The sequence below is a fragment of the Muscardinus avellanarius genome (genome assembly GCF_963383645.1).
Source record: "Muscardinus avellanarius genome assembly, chromosome: 11".
Taxonomy (NCBI): Eukaryota; Metazoa; Chordata; class Mammalia; order Rodentia; family Gliridae; genus Muscardinus; species Muscardinus avellanarius.
Window position 1 is genome coordinate 89,523,462 of NC_137797.1, and position 24,388 is coordinate 89,547,849.

General features: G+C 41.9%; 1 protein-coding gene across 1 annotated transcript in view; it reads right to left on the bottom strand.

The window, feature by feature from the left end:
* Nucleotides 1-6,241: 6,241 nt before the first annotated feature.
* The window catches only part of MRPS35 (mitochondrial ribosomal protein S35), a gene marked incomplete at its 3' end in the record, with an annotated part of 40,464 nt that continues 22,317 nt past the window's right edge, over nt 6,242-24,388 (bottom strand). Inside the window, exons 5-6 of the mRNA XM_080705117.1 lie at nt 22,714-22,783; nt 6,242-6,508 (exon numbers count right to left, since the gene is read on the bottom strand). Coding sequence (XP_080561243.1) covers nt 6,242-6,508; nt 22,714-22,783 — 337 coding nt within the window. The remainder of the gene's footprint in view (nt 6,509-22,713; nt 22,784-24,388) is intronic.

Consider the following 24,388-nt stretch of genomic DNA (forward strand, 5'->3'; position numbering starts at 1 on the left):
TATACTGTAGGAGAACTCTTAAAAATTGTAAGCTGGAAGCCAGGCATGGCGGCGCATGCTGGTAATCCCATCATTTGGGAGGCTGAGACGGAGGATAGTGGTTCGCAGACAGCCTCAGCTACTTAGTAAGGCCCTTTGCAACCCAGTGAGACACTCTTTCAAAATAAAGAATAAAAAATAGGGCTGGGGCCGTACTTTGGAGGTAGAATGCCCCTGCCCTGGGTTCCATCCCCAATACCGTAAAAGAAAAAAAAAGTAAGCCGGGCGTGGTGGCAATCGCTTTGTACTCCCAGCACTCGGGAGGCTGAGACCAGAGGATTGCAGTTCGCAGACAGCCTCAGCTACTTAGTGAGGCCCTCTGCAACTTAATGAGACCCTCTTTCAAAATAAAGAATAAAAAATAGGGCTGGGGCTGTAGCTCGGAGGTAGAATGCCCCTGCTTCTGGGTTCTATCCCCAATACCGTGAAGGAAGGAAGGAAGGAAGGAAGGAGGGAAGGAAGGAAGGAAGGAAGGAAGATAGATCATAGTGAGATTCTAAGCACTCAAGACCACTGTTTTCAGTTTTCTCAAGACAAGAGCAATTTGCTAGCCCCATGTGGTGGCACACACCAGTAATCCCAGTACTTCATAGGCTAAGACAGGAGGATCTCTGGTTCAAGACCAGCCTCAGCACTTAGCAAGACCCTTTTTCCAGTAAAAAATAAAACGGCTGCAGGCGTAGGGCTGCAGGCATAGCTTGGAGGTAGAAAGCCTCTGAGTCCAAACTCCAGTATAAAAAAAAAAAAAAAAAAAAAGAGCAGTTTGCTTAAAAAGTATAATTACATAGAATGCCAATTCCTACAATCGCTAAAAAGGCCTAGGCTTGCTAAACATAATTGCTTGCCCTTTTTTCTCCTTCCTTTTCCTCTCTTTCTGGGGATTGAATCCAGGTATGCTTTACCTCGAGCTATACTCCCAACTCTATTTTATTTTTAAACAGCACCTAAATTGCTGAGGCTGGCCTTGAACTTGTGATCCTCCTTCTTCAGCCTCCCAAGTACTGGCATTACAGGTGTGCACCACCACACCTGGCTCATAACTGCTTTCTTGACTAATTGTATTTTTTATTTTATTGTTTGTGGTAATGGGAATGGAACCCAGGGGCTTTCTACTTCCGGGCTACACTCCTAGACCTATTTTATATTATATTTGGAAACAAGGTCTCACTAAGTTGCTGAGAGCCTCACAAAGTAGCTGAGGCTGGTTTCGAAATTGTGCAATCCTCCTGTCTCAGCCTCCTAAATACTGGGATTACAAGCGTGCGCCACCACGCCTGGTTATTTCTATTTTTTGGATGGCGTTCCCTCTGCCATGGTTCCAAAAGCCTGATCCCTACAGTTATTTAATAACATGTGAGAGGTACCGTTCTAAGAGCTTTAGGTAGATTAACTAATTGGATCCTTTTAACTCTGGGTGAGGTATACCAGGACTAACTCTTACTGTTGTGTAATATTATGCTACTACTGGGGTGAAGAGAAGGTCAGCATCTTGGTTACAGTCACACAGTGAGGAAATACGGAGGCCCGGACTTGGTTAAACGTTGGTTATCTCTAGGTATTTCAACTCTCAATATTAGACGTATCCCCAAAAACGTTTTCAAAAGCCCATGCTCAAAATCACTTGTCTATTGACAGCCTTGCTTTTCCCAGTACACATGAAAAAAAGATGCCAGGAAGAAAGCATCCCAACACTATCAGATTTCCTCCAGGTAAGGTCAAATTATGGTCACATCAGTAATAAAACTGCCCAGTGACTTGAATGGAAGAGGACTACTACAGTTACTAATCCATACGCAAATGCCACCTGATTTTATGTTCAGTTGGTTAATCCTCCCTGATCTCAACCCATCTTCTTCATTTTCTAAAGCTGAAATGCCTTCAATAATTACAGTACTGAGCCCTTTTGAGTTTTGTGTTGATTCCTATTGAATAAAGGTGGAGAGTTTTAGTTTACATCCTTTGCTTACATACAAAGTTTCCCTGATCTAAATATTAACTCTAGATATTTCAACTCTCAATGCTAGACTTATCCCCAAAATCTTACACTCAGAATCTTAAATATGTGGTACTATAACTCAGATCTCTAATAATCTTACACTTTGGGACCTTCACCTCATTCCTGAAAGACAGCCAGTCAGCATAAAGAAGAGATATGGAAAAACCCTATTACAAGATTAATAGCTGGGCATGGGGGTGCACGACTATAATTCCAGTACTTGGGAGGCTGCGATGGAAGGATTGAGACCAGCAACCGAGCAAGACTCTGTTAAAAAAGAAAAAAGAAATGGTAGGCAGAGTGGTGCACACCTGTAATACTGGTACTTGGGAGGTCAAAACAGGAGGATCCCAGGTTAGAGACCAGCCTCAGCAACCTAGAGACCTTGTTTCAAAATGAATGAATGAAGCCGGGCATGGTGGCGCACGCTTGTAATCCCCGCACTTGGGAGGCGGAGACAGGAGGATCGTGCAGGTTCGAAGCCAGCTGTGCTGGCTTAAGAGACCCTGTTTCCAAAAATAAAAAAAAGTATAAAATAGGTCTGGGAGTGTAGCCCGGAGGTAGAAGGGCTTCCAGGAACCCCAGTACCACCAAAATGAGTGAATGAATGAATGAATGGGGCTGGGGATGAAGCTCAGAGGTAGAATGCCCTTGAGTTCAATTCCTAGTAACACCCACACATACAGAGGATTAATAAAATAGCAGTTCCTCCGGTGTTAACAGGTCAGTGCTTAAGTAGCTTAAAAGAAAGACTTTTTTTCTTTCTCTAGTACTGATACTGGGTGGAAAAGAGAATGAGCGTTTCCTTTCTTTCTCTTTTTTGTAGCACTAAGAATTAACTCAGGAGCATTCTACCTCTGAGTTACATCTGCAGCACTTTTTGTGTGTGTGGCACTGGGGATGGAACCCAGGGGCATGCTATCTCTGAGCGACACCCCCACCTCTATTTTTTTATTCTTTATTTTTGAAATAGGATCTCACTGAGTTGCAGAGGGCCAAGTAGCTGAGGCTGTCTGGGAACCACGCTCTTCCGGTCTCAGCCTCCCAGATGCTGGGATTACAAGCGTGAGCCACCACGCCCAGATCTGCAGCCCTTTTTTTAAAAAAAGAATTTGAAAGTTTTTGCTAAGTTGCTGATCCTCCTATCTCCGCCTTCCAAGTACTGGCATTATACACAAGTGCCACCCTACCTGGCTGCTTAGACTTCTCTTTCTCTCTCTGTACCAGGGATTGAACCCTAGGGCATTCTACCTTCAAGCCACACACCCAATTTTTATTATTTTAAAACACACACTTGTAATCCCAGCATTTGGGAGGCTGAGAAAGGAGGATCGCAGTTTGCAGACAGCCTTAGCTACTTAGTGAGGACCTTTGCAACTCAGTGAGACCTTGTTTCAAAATAAAGAATAAAACATAGGGCTGGGGTGTAGCTCAGAGGTAGAATGCCCCGGGTTCCATCCCCAGTACCACGCGCGCACACACACACACACACACACACACACACAGGGTTTCACTAAGTTGCCGAGGGTCTTGCCAAGGTGCTGAGACTTGTCTCAAACCTGCAATCTTCTTGTCTCAGCCTCCCAAGCACTGGGATTCAGGTATATGCCAACACAACTGTCCACTTTAATATAAAAAATATACAAAATATTTATCAGCGAAATTTCAACCATGCACAAGATAACCTAAGTAATCTTTATCTAGAGAGGCAACCAGACCAATCAATCAAGGAGCAAAAATAACTGGATAACTGGATCAAACCACATCCTTACTAGAAAGCAAAGGGACCAAAGAGAACTTTTAAATAAAATTTATTTAAAAATCTGAGTGCCCAGTCATTAACTAAGGCTACAGTTGTTACACCCACTAAGTCAGTAACCATGAAATCTTCCCAATATTGAAGCAGGGTCCTCGCTAGGTTTATCAAAGTCTCACTACTTGCTGAGGCTGGCCTTGAACCTGAGCCTGTCTCAGCCTCCCAAATACTAGGATTACAAGTGTGTGCCACCAAGCCCAGCTTATATGAATCTCTAAATACACTAATAAACTTCTCTTTTTTGATACTGGGGATAGAGTCCAGGGGCATTCTACCTCCAAACACCTCTAATCCTTTTTTTTTTTTTTTTGAAACAGGGGCTTGCTAAGTTGCTGAGGTTGGCCCCAAACCTGTGATACCCCTGTCTCAGTCTTCTAAATACTAGGATTACAGGCATACACCACCACATATGGCTGATATACTTCTTAAAAGTATGCTCTCTTGTGCTTTTACCTATCTCTATCCTCTGGGACACCACACACTCTCCTTCCTTGTTTATATTCCAGGCCACATTTTTATCCTTTAAAACACAAAGGCTTTTGATCTTACTAAAAGAAAATCATAATTTCATTTTATATGCACATTTTCATTTTATATAACTGGCTTAAATTCTTTTGATGTTAATTTCTATTCTCTGATCCTATTAGGCAAAACAGTTTGTTAGGCCTGGTATGGTAACATATGTCTGTAATTCCAGTACTTGGGGGAATGAGACAGGAGGATTGCAGGTTCAAGGCCAGCCTGGGCAACTTAATACTATCAGCAATTTAGCAAGAACCTGTTTCAAATTAAAAACGGCTGGGGGTGTAGCTCAGTGGAATGCCCTTGGGTTCAATCGCCATTGCCAAAGAAAAGAAAGAAGAAAATCGTCTGTTAGGCAAACTCAATTAATTCCTTTAGTGTGATTATAAATTAATCACCTGTCAATAACTTTTGAAGTGATATGACCTGAAGATACACTTAAAAATACTGAAATGAGCTGAAATGACATAGTGGCACACGCCTATAACCCCAGTACTTTGGAGGATGAGACAGGAGGATCACAGGTTCAAAGCCAACCTCAGCAACTTAGTGAGGCTCGGCAACTTTGCAAATTCCTATTTCAAAACAAAAACAAAACAACAAAAAAACAAGGCTGGGGGCACAGCTCAGAGATAGAATGCCCCTGCGTTCAATCTCCAGCCACACACACACACACACACACACACACACACACACACTCCCTCCCCCGAAGTGGAGGTGGCAGGCCAAGCGCAGCGGGAGAGTATGCCCCTAGCATGCAGGAGGCCCTACCTTGAAACACCAGCACCAAAACAAAAACAAGGCACTAAGTCAACAGCTAAACTGCATGCATGTCCCTCAGCATGTTTGCAACATAACGTGCTCCTAAAAGGGAGGGATGGAACAAGCGTCTTAGATTACAAAATACTCAGGAGAGCCTGTTTCAACACAGAACTGGCACAGAGCTCAGCATGCAATCCTCCTGTCTCAGCCCCCACGTGCTGGATTACTGGCATGTAAGACCAGCTCCAAAACCATTTCTTCCACTGTCACCACACACGAGTATGAAAGCAGAGACCGTCTCAACTCCGAGGCAAAAGGATGGCTGTTAAACGTTCCTGCTTTAACAGCAATGTTTTAATAGCATGTTTTCATTTTGTCTCCTCTCCCAGCTCAGTCAGTGTTCTCGTACCTGTCCTCTTTGCTGAGCCCTGGCATTTCTAGCTGGACAGTAAGAGGGGTGAACACAGCTAATCTTCACTTGTTCCTTCCGCCAGCTTGGGCTTGACACAATGAGCTGTAGAATGCTAAACAGACGTGGACCGACATAACGCGCTCCTAAAAGGGAGGGATGGAACGAGCGTCTTAGATTACAAAATACTCAGGAGAGCCTGTTTCAACACAGAATTGGCAACTGTGTAGGGGGATCATATAGACTGGGCGTGTGAGCAGAGCGCTGGACTGCAAGCCGAGGCCAGGGTTCTGGACTCGTTTTCTAAACAACCAAAACCACGTGTGTGTGTTTTTGTTTTGTTTTGTGTTGTAGGTACCAAATGGCAAACCCAGGACTTTCTGTCTCTGAGCTACCTCCCAGTCCTATTTTATTTTTTTATTTGGAACCAGAGTCTACCTAAACTGATGAAAGCCTCCTTAAGTTGCCGAGGCTGGCCTTAAGCATGCAATCCTCCTGTCTCAGCCCCCCATGTGCTGGATTACTGGCAGGTACCACCAGCTCCAAAACCATTTCTTTCCCTGTCACCACACACGAGTATGAAAGCAGAGACAGTCTCAACTCCGAGGCAAAAGGATGGCTGTTAAATGTTCCTGCTTTAATAGCAAATGGGATTTGATTACATGCATCGCAATGAAGCGATTTCCTACTTCTTAATTCACGTCAAATTTAATATTCTCCTCACAGACTCTTTGTACTGAGAAAGGGTAGCTTCATTCTCCCCCTCGTTCTTAAGACTGACAACAGACTTCTGGTAATCCTCAACTTCTTTGGTTCTGAGGAGCTCCTCTCGATCCACCGCCACGTTCTCAGCAGCTTTAATCTGCACGAGTGTTCCCAGGACATTTTTTTCTGAGGTGCTGTTTTTCCATACATACTCATCCATGTCTGCTTCGGTCTTGTTTTTTTCCCAATCTTCAGTTTTCTGAAAGAAACAAAATTGAGTTCTGAGAAATATTACCACAGGCAAGGAAGCTTTGTTTGTTTCAGGGGAGAATGTGGAGGGCCTGGTCAACACTGGTGTGCGCTGTGCCTGACTCTGCCCAACCCACATCGAGCACTGCTGTCCAGCCTGGGGCTGCACATGCCTTTCAAGCTATTACCTCTCACTAGTCCTAGCTGCACAATTTGCAATTTATCTGCCTTGCAAGTTTAACTTTAAAAGCTATCCTGATGATGGGTGTGGTGGCACACACACACACGTAAACCCAGTACTTGGGAGGCTGAGACTGGAGGATCACAGATTCATGGCCAGCCTCAGCATCTTAGTGAGACCCTCCACAACTTAATGAGACCCTATTTCAAAAGAATAAAATAGAGCTGGGGTGTAGCTCAGAGGCAGAATGACCTTGGGTTCAATCCCCAGGACCACCCTTCAAAAAGCTATCCTGCTTTTCAACAAATACAGAGAACTCGTTTTCTTCCTTCTTTCTTTCTTTCCTTCCTTCCTTCCTGTGTGTGTCTGGGGATAGAAACCAAGGGCACTCAACCTTCGAGCTACGCCCCCTGCCCTGTTTTTTATTCTTTATTTTGAAACAGGGTCTAACTAAGTTGCGGAAGGCCTAAGTAGCTGAGGCTGTCCACGAACCGTGATCCTCCGGTCTCAGTCTCCTAAATGCTGGGATGACAAGTGTGCGCCACCATGCCCGGCGTCTTATTTCTATTCTCTAAATCTTAACACATCATTTGACATTTATGAGTTAAAAATAACGAGGATCGAGATAAGTATTTTCCCTTGTAACACGCTGTGGAAATGATAGGAAAGATTAATTATTATAGTAAATTTTTTAAAAATGAAGTACACATACATATTAGTATGCTACGGTTTTTGTCATAATGACTTCACGTGTTGTATGTTTATTTTTCTTTTTTTGGTACTGAAGATTGAACCGGAGTAGTCTACCTCTAAGCTATACCTCCAGCCCTCTTTATTTTTTATTTTTAAACAGGGTCTCTAGCCTATGATCTCCTTGTCTCAGCTTCCCAAGTACTGGGATTATAGGCATATACCACTGCACATGGCTCCATATATTTTGTTTTTCTGTTATCTTTATTTTCTGTTTCTATAAGAAATAATTTTTGTTAGTATTCGTTTTTTCCTACAAAAATTATTACCATGAATTTTTGTGAATATGGGTAGGTTTTATGGTAATATAATTCAGATTTGTGATTTAAATGGATATAATATTCTGTGAAAAACCAAACTAGCTAATTTGTAATCTGCCCTGGTTCAAAGAGGTGCTGAAAACCAGCCATATTCTTTCCAAATTAATATGTAACAATATTCTGAGTTATGCGCTATTATGTTATCATCTACTATTCTGAATAGTAACATTTTTTTTTCTTTTTCGTGCTAAGGACTGAACTCGGGTATTCTACTTCTAAGCTACACCCCCATTTTATTTTTTTCTTCTGAAAGAGGTTCTTCTCAGTTGCTGAGAGCCTCATGTTGCTGGTGGTGGTCACAAACTTGTTATCCTGGTCTCAGCCTCCCAAGTACTGCGATTACAGATATACATGCATCACCATATCCAGCTTTGTGTAACAGCTTTTAAAGGTGGTAAAAAAAAAAAAAAACTACAGGTAAAGTATATTTGTAAGGCTCCCAGAAATAATACTCTACCTCTGAAGAACCCCACTGAAAGAGCGCCAGCTTGAGCAGACAGAGCTCCAAGTCTAATCAGAGCTAAGTGTGGCCAGGTGAACAGTTTCTACCAGGCCACCTCTTATCCCCATCTCTACAAGAGCTAGTGAAAAGGGAAGAGGAGATTCAGTGACCATGAACTGGCCATTACGAAGTCACCAAATCATCAAACTCCATTCGAATCACTGAGGCCCAAGGAAAAGGTTCTCTTACTACAGAGGAGCACCAGGATTTGAATACACAGAAAACTGTGTATCCTTCAAGAGAAACCAGTAGGACACGGTTGTCTGCCCTGGCCCCCAAACTCACAAGCCAAAGTGGGGTTTCTGCAAATTACAATTCCTGTATATTTGTCCCTTATTCTAAGTTCACACTGATGGCTGAGGACCGTGACCCAGCTTGTGTTCTAGAAATATCCAGTTGAGAATCCACTCTGCATCCCTATTATATCTGGGAGGGAGGCTTCAGGGTTTGAAAGACAGGTGTGGGGACAATGTGAAACTGCCTGTTGTGACTTCCCCTTCAATACTGCTGCAAATAATCTCTAACAAACTAAATTTGTACATTAAAACAGCCACAAAATTACCCTAATTTTTACTGTAATTTTTGGGGAAAGAAAATTACGTCTCTTAAAAAAAATCAAATGCCCTACATTAAGCACTTTAAATGTTGTAAGACAATGTCATTGTTTCTTCATAACTCTAACTTAAGGTGAAGAACACTTAATAGGTCAATGCAAACTTTTAATAGCAGTAAGTAAAACAGTAAAGTAAAATCCCATCGGTCCTCTACTGCTCTAAGACAAGCAATTAAGACTTAACTGCTTAACAATTCCAAGTTTCCCGGGCCTTCTAAAAATGCTTTAGGAGATGCTCGTACAGAGGAAGTAACCAAGGGGGGGCCACCAGCAACGTCCAACATTCCACTTGTCCCTCCCTAGCCCGGCACGGGCACGCTGGCGTGCCGTGTGATTCCCTCGGCCCTCAAGGCGGCCGGCCGGCTGAGCCTGGAACACCAGGGCCAACGACATGCAGCCCAAGAATCTCAGCATAGAGTCCTCTGTGTGCACACTCACGTGAAACGGCCAGGAAACCCTGCACCATCTCTACAGGAGAAAAACTCCTATCGTTCTTGACAGCCACTGGTGAGGGAAATGAACTAAGTTCTATGAAATGTAGCTTCTTAATCCTGTTACCAACACACTACCGGGTTGGGCTTCAGCTGCAAACTGAGCAAAATTCATGTTTTCCACATATTCTAGCTTCAGGATTTCAACTATGTATAGCTGAATATAAAATCCAATTACAATAACAACAGTAATTCCAACAAATTGAATACTTCCTATGTAGCAAGTATCTCAACTCAATTGTGACTGAATTAAAATGATGCGCTCTGAACCTGTCTGCTCAAAAGGAAAGAGGCAGTTCTTTCTGATGAACAGGGTCACCTGGAGCATCAGAGGGTCTTCTGGGAGATGAGCGTGTGCGGGTATGCGCCACCACGTCTAGCGTTATGGGTCTTTTAAGATACGTGGACAAAACTGTAAAATAACTATGACTAATAGTAAAGAAAACAGAAGTCCAGGCATGGTGGTGCACGTCTGTAATCCCAGCATTTGGGAGGCTGAGACAGGAGGATAAGGTTAGAGGACAGCCTCAGCTACTGAGGTCTTTTGCAACTGAGTGAGACCCCGTTTCAAAATAAAGAATAAAAAAATAGGGCTGAGGGTATAGCTTGGAGTTAAGAATGCCCCTGGGTTCCATCTCCAATATTGCAGGGGAAAAAAAGGGAAAAAAGGTAAACAATATGGATTTTAAAATGAAGATTTCAAGAGAGGCGTGGTGGTACACATATCTGTAATTCCAGTACTTGGGAGACCAAGAAAAGAGGCTGGAAGAAAATAGGACTGGGGGGTTGTCAGTAGTAGAATGTCCCTAGGTTCAATCCCCAGTACCAAACAAATAAACAAAATATATCTGTGTAATAGAGAAAAATGTTATGCTATGGTGACACAATCAGCAAAATCCAAATGATGGAAAAGCCCACAGGAAACACACACACACACACACACACACACACACACACACACACACCCCCTAAGATTTCTTAAACAAATAAATATCAAGAAAACAGCTTGGCAGACTAAGTTCCCTTGTGGTTTATGACCACTACGGGGCATTCTTCCAAAAGACATTTATAGAGAACCTACTAGAGGCCTTAGGCAGTACAAGAAGGTAGAAATCTCTGGGTTCCCAAGCTAAAAACTGGTATATACATTCTAAGTATCTTAGAAAAAAATACACTGCTTATTAAACAACTGCTGAAAATTTCCTTCAGGGTTAAAAAAAAAAAAAAAAGAGTTGGCTAAAGCAAGAAACACTTCCATATACAAACATAATACTGACGCTAGAACAAATTAAAATTAACTTATATGCCAATCATTTTATGAGGCCACTAACTCTCCTAAATACAGTTTTGTTTTCATGATCAAAAAATCCTCTTAGAGAAAATCTAAATACATAAAAGTAGAGAACAGCACAATGAACTCTCATGTACCCAATTTTAACAGCTCACAGCTAGTCTTCTTTCATCTATGCCTCTACCCACTGCCCTCTCCCACTGAACTATTTTGAAGAAAATTCTAGACATGATGTCATTTCATTTGTGTGCTATATCCGTATTTTTCTTTAAAAAATAAAGACTAAATTGGGCGTGGTGGTGCACGCCTGTAATCTCAATACTTATAAGGCCCGAGACACAAGAATCACAGGTTCAAGGCCATCCTTAGCAAGTAGTGTGACTCTCATCAACCTAGCAAGACCTTGTTTCAAAATAAAAATGAAACATAGGCCTGGGAGTAGAGCTTGGAGGCAGAATGTGTTCAATCTCAAGTAACCCGAAAAATAGGACTATTTTTAAAGCTTTTGCTCATAACTGCAATACCATTATTAACTCGGTAGTGTTTTGATTCACAGGAGCCTAATCTAGGTCAGTTTTTTTTTTTTTAATTCATTTAATACCAGCCAGCAACTGCTCTGTGCAGATCCCTGACTGATGCAGCAAGGTTTTCCGGTCCCGCATGGCTCTGCAGTTCTGGCCACAGCGACTGGAGGGAGGCCAATAGGAGCACACTCCTGCTGTGGAGCCGGAATCTAAAGACGGAATTTAGTTCTGTGTAATTTTTTAGTTTTGTCTCTCCCCTTGTCCTCCTGCCTTTGGGTGGACTGTACATTCTGAACTAGTCAACGGCCACGAAAGAGGAGAGGAAGTCAAAAGGAGGACTCAGTCACCGAGGCTGGCCACGAACCTACAATCAGTCCTCCTGTCTCAGCCTCCCAAGTACTGGGGTTACAATTGTGTACCACCACATCTGGCTCACCCCCAACCCTTTTAAAATTTTAAAGAATTTTGTAGCAGTGTCTTGCTGTGTTGCTAAGGCTGTCCTCAAACCTGCAATCCTCATCTCAGCTTGTCTCAGCCTCCCAAGTTAGGCATGCGCTACCATGTCCAGCTGGAACGTACTAATTTTAAGGCACAAACAGCAGCATATTTAAATTACTAGGAGCAATCAAAATTTCATTGTTAAGCTAAACTTGATCATCATTTAGCAGAGTTCACCTGTATTATAGACACCTATTTTAATTCTTGAATCACTGACTCTGTAGTCACGACTTAATCTTTAAGTGTATATATAACATACACATACACATATGCCGTTTCTCATTTCCTCCCTGCCTGACCACGGCCCTAGAAGCAGCAACATTCCATTGCATGTGATGCTGCTCTCTCTTCCAGTTGGCTCGATTGCTCGTTTATTAATCCATTCAGTAAGTTTTGCTGTCCAGCTACTGTGCCAGGCACTGTGCTCGCCTGGAACTTCCAGTCTGTGGGAGACCTGAAGTTGGGTGGGAGCCAGTCAGATGAAGGTTGTGGTCCCAGGGGAGGAAACGGCACCCGTAAGGACTTGAGGCTGAAAGGGCTCAGCGCAGTCAAGGACGGAACAACGCAGGCCAGTGAGGACAGGAGGCAGGGCGTGGCAGGCCCGCCAGGAGCAGGCTCGCTGTGCGTGCCAGGCTCGGCTTGAAGCCCCTTCCATGGATTAACCAGCGAGCGCTCACACAGCCCGTGAGCGAGGACTATTATCATCTCTTTTACAGACCAGGAAACCGAAGCCCAGGGCAATGAAAGAATTTGCCCAAAACCACACTGGCTTGTTAGTGGTAGAACAACATGTTCTAAGGAACACAGAGACATAGTAAAAAGAATATTAAAAGAACAAAAGAATCACTTAACTTGAACCTACCATCTCCCCACCCCCTGTAAGCATCAATTTAATACAAAGAAAAACATGCTGGCTAATTGATGGAACGCTAAGCACATTCTAAAGTGAGAGAAGGCAAGAAAACGTCTGCTTTACTCGACACACACATCTGTCACCTCCTACCATCTTATTTACAACTCCCTTTGCCCAGGGAAATGAATCACAGTAATATTCCACTGCTCTTGATCACAAGTGAGGCATTGTGCTATCTGAGGGAAAACAGCTTAACCATTAAAAAAAAAAAAAACATGGAATCTGAAGATCATAAAAAGTAGGGAGAGGCAAATATTCATAATGGATGAAAAGTGAAAGAAGAAAGATTACTGCCAATTCTTTCAGCTACCAAAGCTAAATTTTAACTGAGTATTTCAGGGAATTCAATTCAACTTAGATCTATGGAATGCTGATATGCCAGACGCCGTACTAGACGCTGGGAAGATAAGAGATGAATGAACTATATAATCCATATCTCCAGTGATCACACAGTCTGACGGGGTGAGACAGATGTATACAAAGGCAACTGCCGGATGTAAGACAATCGATGCTAAATGGAGAAAGGGGGAAAGGACCGGCGGGAAGCATCTAACTAAGAAAGGCCACATTTTAGGTGTATTAAAGGATTCACATACTGATTAATTGGAAAAAAGGATAAGCAAAGAATAACACATGCAAAGTTATGAAAGAATATATTATGGACAAAATCTCTTTCAAGTTATAGCTGAGGAGTAGGGTACAGATCCTCTCTTTCCTGAGTGGCTAGTAATGAGGTGGCGAATTGCTCTGAATGACATGCTAAGAAGTTTAGACTTTACCAAGGGATTGGGAAGCCACGGAGATATTTTATAAAGGAATACGATATAACAGACTTGTGTTTTAGAACAATTTACTCTAACAGTAATATGGGAGGTGAGTGAAACAGGGAGTTAGTTAGAGAGCTGTCACATTATTCAGTGAAAGATGATAGAGACCTGTACTGGAGCAGTAGCGGTAAGGAAAAAGAGGAGGAAATAGCATTAACAGGTACTTAAAAGCTAAAGCTCAGAAGATGGGTTAACAGGAGAGAGGGAAGGAAAATTGTATAATGCACAGATTTGTGACTTCAGTCACAGAATGGGGGAAGAACATGAGTTTATTATTATCATTTTTTTAAAAAGGTCTTTACGTATACAACAGAAGTAAAACAAGATCTTATCTGAGGGCAACACATCTGAGATGCATAGACGGTTACCCTCAATGCGTCACCCTCCTGCTCGAGGACTTACAAGAGCTGCCCGCTGCTGTATGCATCAAGTCTAAACTCCTACTTGTGATAAACAAATCCTTCTTCTATCTTCTTCCCACCCTCTCATTCTAATTCCCATCCACACTGTTGGCTCTGTCACTAGACACAAGTCTTGCAAGAGGTAGGCAGACTTCTAATCAGTTTCCTCCTTAACAACACTCAAGCCAGGCATGGTGGTGCACCTTATTATCTCAGTACCTGAGAGGCTGACACAAGAGGATTCCAGGTTCAAGGACAGCCTCAGTAAATAGTGAGACTCATTAACTTAGCAAGACCCTGTTTCAAAATAATAAAATAGGTCGAGGAGAGTAGAACTGCCCTGGGTTCAATGCTCAGTGCCACAGACAAATAACACTCAAAGACTGAGGAAACAGTCCCAATCAGGGCTTAGCATGCGAAGCTAGAGTTGTTCTGTAGGGCCCAGGCAGCGGCAGTTTAAGCAGCTTCACAGGTGAGGCATGTATGATCCCAGCTGAAAACAGGTGGTAGAGACGGATGAAGTTTCTATGAGTCATTTGCTAAATTTGAGAAGACAGCAAACGAGCAGCTAAAGTCAGCTTTGATTTCATTGCTAATATTCTAGAAATCAAAGTTGAGCAAAACTAAAGCATATGACACTGTATGAAGAATGAGGCCCTGAAGCTGTAGTTCATGTCTGAATTCTGCTGATAAGCTCCTGTGACCTTGAACAGGTACTCCTCTAGGTCTCCTCTAGGTCTCAGCCTCTCACTGTAAAACATCAAGAACCTGTAATAAGATAAAGTCTCTGGTTCCAGATCTCCAAAGTTAGCACTAATTTAAAATGGCCATTCTAAATGCTTTGAATTAAAAAAAAACATTGTTTTGAAACACTTTAAAGAGGTAATAATTCCTCTCCTGCCTCTTTTTGTGTGTGGGATGTGGGTGTTCGCACACGCATGAGCACACATGGCACCAGAGAGTGAACTCAAAGCACGTGCTTGGGCAAGCATTCAACCACTAAACTACATTCCTAGCCCTTTTAACTTAATTTTTGTGTGTGTATGTGTGGTACTGGGGATTGAACCCAGGAAAATTCTAACTCCAAGTTACAACCCCCAGCACTTTTTATTTTTGTTTTGAAACAGGGTCTTGCTATGTTGCTCAGAGTCTATGTTGCTGAGGCTGTCCTGGAACCTGTGATCCTCCTGTTTCAGCCTACTAGGATTACAGGCTTGCACCTCCATACCTCCTGGCCTAACTGTATTATGAGGTAGGGTCTCACAGGTTGTTCGGGCTGGCTTCAAATTTTCAATCTTCCTTCCTCAGTCTCCCAAGTTGTTGGGATTACAGATATATGCCACCACACCCAGACTGGTTTCCTTTTTGTGTTAACCCAAGGGGATCATCTGAAATAGCAGGGAGATTTAAAGTCTAGACTTTAAAATGAAACAAACACACTGACTATCATAGTAACACCACAGCTGCACATTTAGAAAAAGCCAGATGTATTTGTCCGGAATCAAGTTACTGTGGCATGGAGTCAACTCTTTTTTTTTTTTTTTTTTTTTTTTTGCTACCAGGGATTGAACCCTGAGGGATTCTATGCCTGAGCTACATTCCCAGCCCTCTCCCCCAACTTTTCTTTAAAATTTGAAAGAGGGTCTCCCTAAGTTGCTGAGGTTAGCCTTGAACGTGGGATCCTTCTGTCTCAGTCACTGCACCATTGGTGTAGTCACTCTTCCCTGCTACTGGTCAACCATTAATGTTCAGACCCATTACTAGAGTTCAACTGCTGTGGTTAGCCAGCTGCATTTAACAAACACTGATGTTAGTAGATTTATGCATAAACTGTGAAATAAAATACACACAACAAAGACTAATGTTAGATTTATGTATAAACTGTGAGTTAAAATATATACTTCATGTTAAAGAGATGCAACTTGCTAGGAGAAGCCAATTATTTTTAGAATATAGATTCTCAAGTTTGTCAAATACAAGTCTGCATCATGAAATAAACTCACAGGAGTAAATATTTTTTAAGAACTTCCAAAATAATGTAGAATTAGAATACTTCCTTTCAAAAATTTGCAAAAAAATCAAATGAAAAACCTGATCTACATATAATTCAAATTATTCACAAAAATTAATTATCTTGAACTACTGCAATATTTCTTGAATATAGGCCATAATTCTGACTTAATACCCCATTAATAGTTATTAAGAACCCACACTAGTAGACTAATTATTGCTAACATTTAGCAAGAATGTCACTTTTTTTTAATTGGTGCACTACAGTCTCACATCATAACGTGGACCATGTTGACGGTGGCAGATATTCACACAGTACTTGGTGTCCTCCCCTGCCCCCCGCTTCCCCTTTGCCCTCCCTCCCAATACTGAGTGTCCATGTGTATACATATCCAAATGTAGCTTTTCCATGAATTAACCTCAGCCTTCTTCCTCCCCTATCCTTTCTAGCTTTGCTGAGGTTTCCCCTCCATTATCTGGAGTCCCTCTGGTATCCCGAATACTCCCTAGCTTGAGCATATTAGAGAAAACATATGTCCTTTCTCTTTCTGTGTTTGGCTAATCTAAGGATCCCACAATTTACATTACTTAGTTTATCTATTAATTTGTTACCTTACTTGTGTATATACATAGAAATAAAAACCTACTTTAAAAGTCAATTTATAAGCCTAGCATGGTAGTGCATGCCTGTAATCCCAGTACATGGGAAGCTGAGACAGGATGACTGCAGGTTTGAGGCCAATTTCAGCAACTTAGTAAGGCCTTCCACTAAGCCTGGGGGTGTAGCTCAGAGGTAGAATGCCCCTAGGTTCAATTCCTAGTATCACACACACAAAAAGTCAGTTTATAGCAAATTCAAAAGAATACACACAGTAACGTTTCTTTGAATAGCTATTATTAGGTCATTTAACATTCTTACCTCACACTGATCTAGACACTTTGAAGCACATACACATAGGCCTGATAAACCTACATGGAGCAATCTATGAAAAGATGTCTGTAGTCAAGTGCTTCAGTGACAACAGAGAAAGTAAAGTAAGATGGAATAACTTCCGATCTGTACAAAGTAGGGGTTAGACAAAGAACCCTCATGGTGGGACCAGGGCCTTCATAAGAGAAGAAAAGCTTGCTTCCTCTTTCTCTGCACATCACGGCAGCCATTGCAAGCCAGGAAGAGGGCCCTTACCCCACCCCAGCCAATGTTGGCCCCCTGGCCTCTGGTTTTCCGGTCTCAAGAACTATGAGAATTAAATTTCTCTCTCTTGAGGTTAGGCCAGTGCTGGGGCCAGTGAGGCTGCAATCAGAGCCTGACGAGGGGTTAGGCCGGGGCCAGCGAGGCCAGGATCGGAGCCTGCCATGAGGCAAGGCTGGTGCTGGGGCCTCCGAGGCCAGTATCGGAGCATGCTGATGGGTTAGGCTGGTGCTGGGGCCAGCGAGGCCGGGATCAGAGCCTGCCATGAGGCAAGGCCAGTGCTGGGGCCTCCGAGGCCTGGATTGGAGCCCACCGAGGGGTAAGGCTGGTGCCGGGACCAGCGAGGCTGGGATCGGAGCCTACCTTGAGGCAAGGCCTGAGCTGGGGTCTCCAAGGCCAGGATAGGAGCCTGCCAAGGGGTTAGGCCAGTGTCAGGGTCAGCGAGGCTGGGATCGGAGCCTGCCTTGAGGCAAGGCTGGTGCTGGGGCCTCCGAGACCGAGATGGGAGCCAGCCAAAGGGTTAGGCCAGTGCGGGGGCCAGCGAGGCCAGAATCGGGGCCTCCCATGAGGCAAGTCTGGAGCTGGAGCCAGCGAGATTGGGTTCAGAGTCCTCCGGGTGGCCAGGCCACTACTGGGGCCGTCCAGAGTGGTATCGGAACTTGCAATGCCGCATGCACAGAGAAATATCACAGAAAATAAAAACCAGATGCTTCCCCTAATTAACAATAACTAGGAGGAAAGGGGTAACAAGAGGAGGTTGAGTTATAGAAAGGGCCCTATAGCAAAGCAACTAAGGTGACCAATTAGAGGGTATGGGATGGGGGAGAATGGAACCTCTTTAAAACTCAGGAGGTAAGTAAACAAATGTATCAAAGATAATCACCAATCAAGCATGGGATCGAGGGAGGGGAGGGAATGGAATGGGGATTGGATGAGGGCTAATTGGATGATGTGTGCTTGTATATCCTCTCAAGTCTTGTATTCCAATGTGATGTATGATTACAATGCACCAATAAAAAAATAAACTAAAAAATAAAAATAAGTAAAAATTAAAAAATCTAACCATATGAAAACTACATATCTGAGAATTTGAAATATCTAAAAATAACTACAATGTGGTAAAATTCTATCAGTTGCTAAAGGCATAAAGTTTGGCTAATGTACATCAATTAATAATTTTTACTAAAATTTTATACTACCAAAAAAAAATTCTATCTCTCTTTTTTTTTTTTTTCAGGTCTGGGGATAGAACCCAGGGGCATTCGACCTCCGAGCTACACCCTCTGCCCTATTTTTCATTCTATTTTGAAAAAGGGTCTCACTGAGTTGCAGAGGGCCTCACTAAGTAGCTGAGGCTGGCCCAGCAGAACTGGTTATCTGAAAGTCAGTGATCCAGTACAGAGCACAATCAGCCAGAAGAGGAAGGCTTCTGAGGACAATCAGAAGACATTGGCATCAGAGAGCGGGCAGGAAAGCAAGCCCACCAGGTAGTTCTTCCAGCACAGATTCAAGTTCTGCTCTCTGGATATTTGTTTCATGTTCACAGTTGAGCTAAGGCTGGGTCATCCCAAGGATCTGTAGAGCCAAGTCCTAAACCTCTACCCAAATGTCAGTGACAAGAATCATGAACACCCACATCCCAGTGGCACATACTTCCTCTGGCTTGGATGCCTTTACCATGGAAAATGCATTCATTTTTATCAGAAGTATTTTCAATGAATCCCCTTTAAAATAAAATCTATTAGCAAGCATAAATCATCTAACTTAGAAATTATTGTTACCTGACTTTTTGGAACCATACTATATGTATTTTTAGCAATAGGACTATCAGGAAACCCAGAGAGATAACCCAAATTTAAATTTTAAAAAAGCAACTATCTACATCTATTTTTTCTTTGTCCCAGGGTTTGTGTTTTAGTCTATGTTTTTCCCAAGTCCTTTGCAAAATGTTTCCTCCAATCATTTCTAACCTAATTATTTTTGGAAGGTTTAAAGAATATCAGTTAACAAAAGTTAAAATTTAGGAAGTTTTTCTATTACCAGTTATGTCAAATTGTGAGAATACATGTTTTAAAAATTTAAACGCAGTAGGGTACAGATTTGGCTATCATTGCATAAACTCTTTCAAATTAAATGTAAGCTATATATAGATATTGAAAATAAATGCATTTAAAAATCTAAGGAAGAGGGTTTTTTTGTTGTTGTTTTTTTTTTTTTGGTGGTACTGGGGGTGAAACCCAGAGGCTTTCTACCTCCGGGCTATACTTCCAGACCCATTTTATACTTTATTTGGAAACAGGGTCTCACTAAGTGGCTGAGAGCCTCACTAAGTAGCTGAGGCTGGCTTCGAACCTGGGCAATCCTCCTGTCTCAGCCTCCCAAGTGCGGGGATTACAAGCGTGCGCCACCATGCCTGGCCTAGGAAGAGAGTTTTTTCACTTAAATATTATTAACAATATTAAAAGCTATTTTACTAAAAGCCCACCATTTGCTCGAGACTTTACAGTCTCCCTGATCTATCAAAAAATGCTTAGAAGTCTGACCCTCAGAGGTTAAAAGGTTGGCAAAGATTACACAGCTTGAAAATAACGGAATTGGGATGGAAGTCCAGGTTTGAATTGCCCCAATTGTTAAAAAGTAATTCACTCTTACGGCAGCAATATGCAATGCTAATACATCAAACCACATTTCCCCAAGTCTCTTGCCTCTTTACACAGCTAAGCATGGCTGGTCTCACGTATATTCTACTCATCCCCGTCCTCACACTGAATCACCACCCTTTAAAGCAGCGCTAACCTCTGTGCCGAAAGCCCTCTGTGTGGTACCTCGGCCTGGTGACCTCCGTGCTTGCGGAAGTCTACTCTGGGGCTTCTACGGTTAAACTGCCTCATGCATTACACAACGGTGAGGTCCTTATACTGAAGTCTAGATGAGCACTGCCAAGAAGGTCCCAGCTACCTTCCTCTCTATGCTACTTAGAGGTCACCTCCGTGGAAAGGCTAAGCAGCCAAGGCACACACATAGTTTCAGTATTGAATGCTCAGAAGTGAGCCTATTAAAAAAATTAAGCAATGGATTAAACAGGGGCTCTCTAAATACTGGATGCAGTGCCAGGCGGTAATAGCCATTTGAAGTATGAATTTCATGCTGGTGAAGGAAAAAAGAATTTTGAGTCAATAAAAGCTCTGTCCCGGCAGCTCTACAAAGTTGCACGGCTCATCTGCATTCTCTTAAAGCTTCTTCACTAGTGGTACTTGGTCAGAAAGGACCGAGAGCCAATTTTAATACAGGAATTCTTTAATTATATCTGTTGAGGACAGTTCTATGTGGCGACTCATCCTGGCATCAAAGTAATTGGCATTTAAGACCAAAGGCTTCTTGCACAGATGCAGAATACAAGCCTGTTTGCATTCTATGTCATGGAACCACAGATAGAATCCAGTAAGTCAACTTTCACTGAATTTATTTAGGCCTGTCATTTCCTTTGGGGCAAATTCATTTTACAGGCTGTTGGCAAACTAAGAGATTCAAAACTAGTGGGATTTTATTATTTGCTGTTAACTCTTTAAGCAACAGCCACAGAGCCGTAGCTACCTCAGCAGCCATGCTATGGCTCAGAGGGAAGTTCATTAGCCTCAGCCAAAGGCATTCTAAATCAGCTGACAAGAAAAAGAGACTTACTGCTATTCTGATGTTGCTCCTGAAGCCAGGGGTTAGAAAATTCACGTGAAAGATGATAATGAGAATGTGCAAAAGAAGAAAAGCTCCCGGCCACTCTTTGTTCTTTACTGACCTTGAAATACAGACTTTTTTTTCTTTCACTTGCCACTGATTCTCTTGTGTTAAATTATTTTTAATATTAAGATCAATGAAAATGCTGTGAGCAGTTTAGAAACTCCTCTCCTGTGTTCACAGAATCACAGTGTCTTGGGGCTGGAAGAAGTTTCGGGCCATGTAACGCCCCAGTCTCAGGAACATACATTGTCTTTTACTTTATCTTCATTACATGCCCAACGCAAGGAACATTTTCCACCCATCTAAGTCACCTGCTGCGTCTTTGGGTATCTCCATTAGAAAGTTCTCATTTATTGAACTGAATTGTTTCACTAATACTTCTACATTATTATGTAACTAAAATTCATAAACAAACTTAAACTCTATTTCATAAGAAGCCCTCTGAATATCTAAAGAGAATGACTCTTCCTCATAAATGTATATGCTTCTATCAAAATTCAACTTTAAATATTCCTAACGTGAAATGCTACCAAGCCCCTGTTTGGCAAGCTACAACAAAATTTGAATGCATCATTTAAATTTATTTTAATTTTTTTACAATAGTATTTAAAACACTGTAGCTGAACATGGTGGTGCATGCCTATAATCCCAGTATTTGAATGGCTGAGAAAGGAAGATCACAGGTTCAAGACCAGCCTAAGCAATTTATCAAGAATCTTAGCAACTTAGCAAAACACTGTTTTAAAAACAAACAAAAGCCTGGGGGTATAGCCTGGAGACAGAATGCCTCTGAGTACAATCCCCAGTACCACCAAAGAACAAACAAAAACCCTGTGTGTGTGTGTGTGTGTGTGTGTGTGTGTGTGTGTGTGTGTGTAGACAGGTAGAAAGACAGAAGACAATGCATGTGCTGGGACTGAATCCAGGAGCATTCTACCACTGGATTTCAGCCCTTTTTGTTCTTTATTTTGAAACAGGATCTCACTAAGTTGCAGAGAGCCTCACTAAGTAACCTCCTATCCTCCTGTCTCGGCCTCCCAAGTACTAGGATTACAAGCACTCGCTATCACGCTTGGCTTTTTAATTTTTTATTCTGAGACAGGGTTTCACTATGCTGACCAGGGTAAATTTGTGATCCACCTGTTTCAGCCTCCCAAATAGCTGGGATTATAATGACGGACCATTGCAACTGGCAATATTTAAACTTTCAGTTACTAAACATATTGGTTACCAACTATTTTATTTTTTGTAGTACTGGGGATTGAACTTGGGGCATTCTATCTCTAAACTAAAACACCAGTCCTATTTTATATATAAAATTCCTAAGTTGCTGGTGCTGGCCCTGAACCTGGGATCCTGTCTCAGTCTCCCAAGCACTAGATTCCAAGTGTGTGCTACCACATCCAGCTGGTTATGAACTTGAAGTCAGGTAAACTGATGCTTACATACAGCAAATCTTCTCATAAAGATTTATGCTTCTACTAAAACTCAAAACTTCAGAATACTACTTTTACTGTTAGTGAAATAATTAGTTGCTCTTAACTGTTCCTACTGTATAGTTGTCAAATATTAAGTGTTAGCTTAAATTTTAACAAACATTCGAAGTACCTTTTCTACAAAGTTTTGGGAAAACAAATCATACATTCCCAAGTTATACAGATGACGATGGATCTTCCACTTTCACTTAAAACCAAGCAAGTCACATCTTCCAAACTGTCCCACAAGTGTCTAAAACTCTAAATTTTAAAGATATTTTAGGATATTCCTGAGATGGACTAAATTAATCTATTTAAGATCTTTACTTCTGGAATAAGTAGGAGCTACTTATAACATTTCATACATGCTCAGATTATTTGGCGTTTCACAAAGTATTCAATTAAGTACTTGCCACACAGAATATTTTGAAAGGTTAACATCATTGACATCCTATAGACTAAATCATTAAACATTCACACACACACACTTACCCAAGATTCGTGGTATAAAACGGTTAGTAAATACATTGCATAATCGTAATTCTGTCTCCTTAAAGGGCACCTTAAAAGAGAGAAAGAGAAAGTCAAAATTTTAGATATCTGAGATGGGCACAGTGGCAGATACCTGAAATCCTAGTACCTGGGAGGCTGTGACAGAAGGATTGTAGGTTCAAGGTCAGCTTCAGCAACTTAGAGAGACCCTGTTTCCAAATAAAAAATATAGAATAATTTACAAAATATCTACTAAACACATTAGATAATTCTTTCATGGTTCTCTCTGTGAATAGTCTATGAAGCACATTATTTAAAGACTTGAACACTGGTCTTGTTTTTATCTTTGCTTTATCACCAGTGGAGCTATTTGTACATTATAACAACTTTATGCTATTTTTTTTCCTTTGCGGATACTGGGGACTGAAACAAGGGATGCTTTACCACTGAGCTACACTCCAACCCTTTGTACTTGTGAGACAGGGTCCTAAGTTGCCCAGACCAGCCTTCAGAATTGTGATCCTCCTAGCCGGGCATGGTGGCACACGCTTGTAATCCCAGCATTACGGAGGCGGAGACCAGGAGGATCATGGTTCACAGACAGCCTCAGTACTTAGCAAGGCCCTTTGCAACTCAGTGAGACCCTGTTTCAAAAAATAAAAAGACACCGGGTGTGGTGGTGCACACTTGTAATCCCCGCGCTTGGGAGGCAAAGACAGAGGATTGTGCAGGTTCAAAGCCAGCCTCTCTAGCTTAAGAGACCCTGTTTCCAAATAAAAATATAAAAAACAGGTCTGGGAGTGTAGCCCAGAGGTAGAAGGGTTTCCAGGAACCCCACTACCACCAAAATAAATAAATAAATAAATAATAATAAAATAATAAAATAAATAAAAAGACTAAAAAATAGGACCAGGGATGTAGCTTGGAGTTAGTATGCCCATGGGTTTCATTCCCAGTACTGCAGAAAGAAAAAAAATTGTGATCCTCCTGCTGCAGCCTCCTGAGTAGATGGGATTACAGACATATGCCACCTCACCTGGTACTTCATATGCTAGTTTTAACATGACTAAGTTCCAATCTAAGTTCACTCCACTATCTCAGATTCTGCTGAATGGCAATAGCATATCTAATGAACTAATTTAAGAAACATCCAGGTGGTGGCACACACCTATGAGCCATCAAACATTAAACAACCCTGAGTTCAATTCCCAGTACAACAACAAAAACAAAACCAGATGGACAAGCTGGGTGTGGTGTTGTATGCCTTTATTCCCTGCTACTTGGGAGGCAGAGGCAGGTGCTTAGTCCAGGAGTTCAAGGCCAGCCTGGGCAACAAAGTGAGACCCCATCTCAGCAAAACAAAACAAAATACAAATAGACAACAAATGCTAAACTAAATGTTAATTTTGAATTCTCTAAAGCTGAAATGTTTAAAAATGAGCTACACTACTGTATAAAGCTACACAGTAGCTGTTATATTAAAAATGGAATGGATATCCTAAAATTAAATAAAACTTGCATATGCATAAGAGATGGTATAAACCTTTAGAGTAATAATACAGAAGAATATTGTTCTAATTTCTTTTAATATAAAATAAATCTGTGACATGACAAAAGATTATTGATTGTGCTATTTATGCTTTTTTGTATGGGATTGAAACAGGGACACTCTACT